At 49.1% G+C, this 2,744-nt stretch overlaps 1 protein-coding gene across 1 annotated transcript; it reads left to right on the top strand.

The window, feature by feature from the left end:
- Positions 1-670: 670 nt before the first annotated feature.
- Positions 671-2,474, top strand: cysltr1 (cysteinyl leukotriene receptor 1; the record flags this gene model as incomplete). The annotated part of the gene is given in 4 exon segments (XM_084469936.1): positions 671-712; positions 1,464-1,527; positions 1,530-1,579; positions 1,581-2,474. Coding segments are annotated over 4 exon segments (1,050 nt in total).
- Between the last annotated feature and the right edge of the window lie 270 nt (positions 2,475-2,744).

The following is a 2,744-nucleotide window of genomic DNA, read 5'->3' as shown; positions in this document are numbered from 1 at the left end:
GTAAAGACTGCAGTGTAAATATTACATCCGTGTAAGTGTTATTCATCCTCATATAATCTTTCCTTACTTGCCACAGCAACACAGAACAGGTAAAACAGGTGGGACATGTCACGTTTCGCTGTAATGTATTCACAACCATGAAGAAATCTTAACCCATCAGCTGGGAGGAAGCGTGAGAGTGAAAACTATTTTTCCCAAACTTTCTCCGGAAATAAAGCTTAAAACAAGAGAAGAGGGCTAGGAGGGACTGAATGAATGATAACAATTATTCTATGTATTATTTAATATCTAAGAAGGATATTATGCGTTTGATTCAGTTAGACTAAAGTCATAACTACCAGGCCTGATAGCGAAACCGAATGAACAGCCTATTCAAATAGGAAATAATATCTATTATTGCCTACATGTATTGACAAAATATGTATAATATATGATATCTGCGGGAGGTGGAAATTACTTTCATTTGTTCATTTGTTGTTTGTTGTTGAGAATGTAGGAGGATACGTTTTCTAGGAAGACCACACCCCAGCGACGAATTCCACTCGACTTGGAGTAGCGCGTCCCTCAGTTGACTCAGGAGTCAACTGCGCTCGCTACTCTGAAGGCGCAACTCGCAACTCGCAGTTCGATACAAAGCAATCAAAGTGTGAACACGCCTGGAGACCATTGAATGAATATGGCACTGACATACAATTACTCCGCGACTGGACTGGTAAGATTATTGACGATTCTTTTTATTTTTATTTAATTATGAATGCTGAGTTGTTGGTGTATTTAAAGTAATGTAAAATACAAACAGGCTACATCCGAAGACGTTTTGCCGAGGACGTTTGTAAAGTAAACTTAAATCTCAACTACCCCTGAACGGCAAGCAGTGTTTGGTGTAATTCATTAAATAACGCGAATTTGCGTCTCATGGTAAGGGATTGATTTATATTTACATTGTATGCTTTGAATCAATCTGTGTGCGGTTGAGACATTTTGTTGCCTTTTTTGTTTTAGTGGAGCCCTCATTTCTTGACAGTGATAATGTATGCCTTTCAATAAAATACAATACATTTTTTACCATTTCAAAAAGCCTATTTTTGCGGGTTTCTGCAAGTTAAGCCGAACTACCACAGCACTCACCCACAGCCTTGTGTGAGGGAGGATGTAGATAACTAATAAATAGTTGTTTTCGTTTTGCTGCAGCAGGCATGTTATCAGATTAAAAACTGTCTGTCTGTTTGTTTATCCACCCGCCTATCTATCTGTCTGTTTGTCGGTCTGCTTGTTTGTATATCTGTCTTTCCATCTGTTTACCCGTTTGTCTATCTCATCCTCTCTCTGTGTGCCTGCTTTGCTATATATGACTCTTCATCTGCCTGCCTACCTGCCTGTCTATCTGTGTGTCTGCTTGGCTATATGTCTGTCTGTCTGTTCATCTGCCCGTCTGTCCATCGGTCTGCCTTCCTTCCTGTCTGTCTGCCTGTCTGTGTGTCAATCAGACGGGGAACAAGACCGAGTGTCCGTCCATCGACAACTTCCGGACCAGGTGTACTCCACCATGTACTCCATCATCACCTTGCTGGGGTTGCTAGGGCAACGGCTTCGCCCTGGTGGTGCTGCTGCGCACCTACCAGAAGAAATCTCCCTTCCAGGTGTACATGCTGAACCTGGCGCTGTCGGACCTGCTCTGCGTCAGCATGCTGCCCTTCCGCGTCCTCTACTACGCCAATAAGGGCCAGTGGTACCTGGGTGACTTCGTCTGCCGCATCAGCTCCTACGCCTTCTACGTCAACCTGTACTGCAGCGTCCTCTTCATGGCCGCCATGTCCGTCTCCCGCTTCCTGGCCATCGTGTTCCCCGTGCAGAACATGCGGCTGGTGACGGAGTGCCGCGCACGCGCGGCCTGCATCGCCATCTGGGTCTTTGTGTGCACCATGTCCTCGCCGTTCCTCATGTCGGGCCAGACGCGGGACCCCCTCACCAACAAGACCAAGTGCTTCGAGCCGCCCAGGAACGGGTCGAGCAGCAAGCTGGTGGTGCTCAACTACCTGTCCCTGGTGGTGGGCTTCCTCATCCCCTTCCTCATCATCCTGGTGTGCTCGGCGGGCATCATCCGGGCGCTGTGCCTGCGCCGGACGCCCACCCACAGCGGCACGCAGGGCAACCGGGCCATCCGCATGATCGTCATCGTCATGGTGACCTTCCTGGTGTGCTTCACGCCGTACCACGTGCAGCGCAGCGTGCACCTCAGCTTCCTGTCCAACGGCTCGTGCGAGCGGCTGGTCTACATGCAGAAGTCGGTGGTGGTGACGCTGAGCCTGGCCGCGTCCAACTGCTGCTTCGACCCGCTGCTGTACTTCTTCTCCGGGGAGGGCTTCCGTCGCCGCATGTCCAGCATGCGCGCGTCGGGGCGCAAGTCCGTCCAGCTCAAGCAGGGCAAGGCGGCCGCGCCTCTGGCGGTCGACGGCGCGGTGCCGGAGACCTGAGCGTGTAGGCGGCGGCGGAGGAGTTTGGAATTGATTTGAAGCGATGACCTCATTTGAGGGGAGGATGAGAAGGGATGAGTGTAAGTGGAGTGCATCGAAAGGGTGTTTTTGGATGCCACAGTGAGTGGTGTTGGTTAAAGGTATCAAGGCGTGATACAGAAGTAGTTAGTAAAGTGTAGAATGAGGGAGCTATACGGGGAGATGCAGTGAAAAAAAAACAACTGTTTTGGTTTTGGAAGGCAAGGCAAGGCCTTTATTTATTTACAAACT

This window comes from Micromesistius poutassou (genome assembly GCF_964030765.1).
Source record: "Micromesistius poutassou genome assembly, chromosome: 6".
Taxonomy (NCBI): Eukaryota; Metazoa; Chordata; class Actinopteri; order Gadiformes; family Gadidae; genus Micromesistius; species Micromesistius poutassou.
Note: the sequence above shows the minus strand (reverse complement) of the source record. Positions and strands in the feature narration are given on the sequence as shown.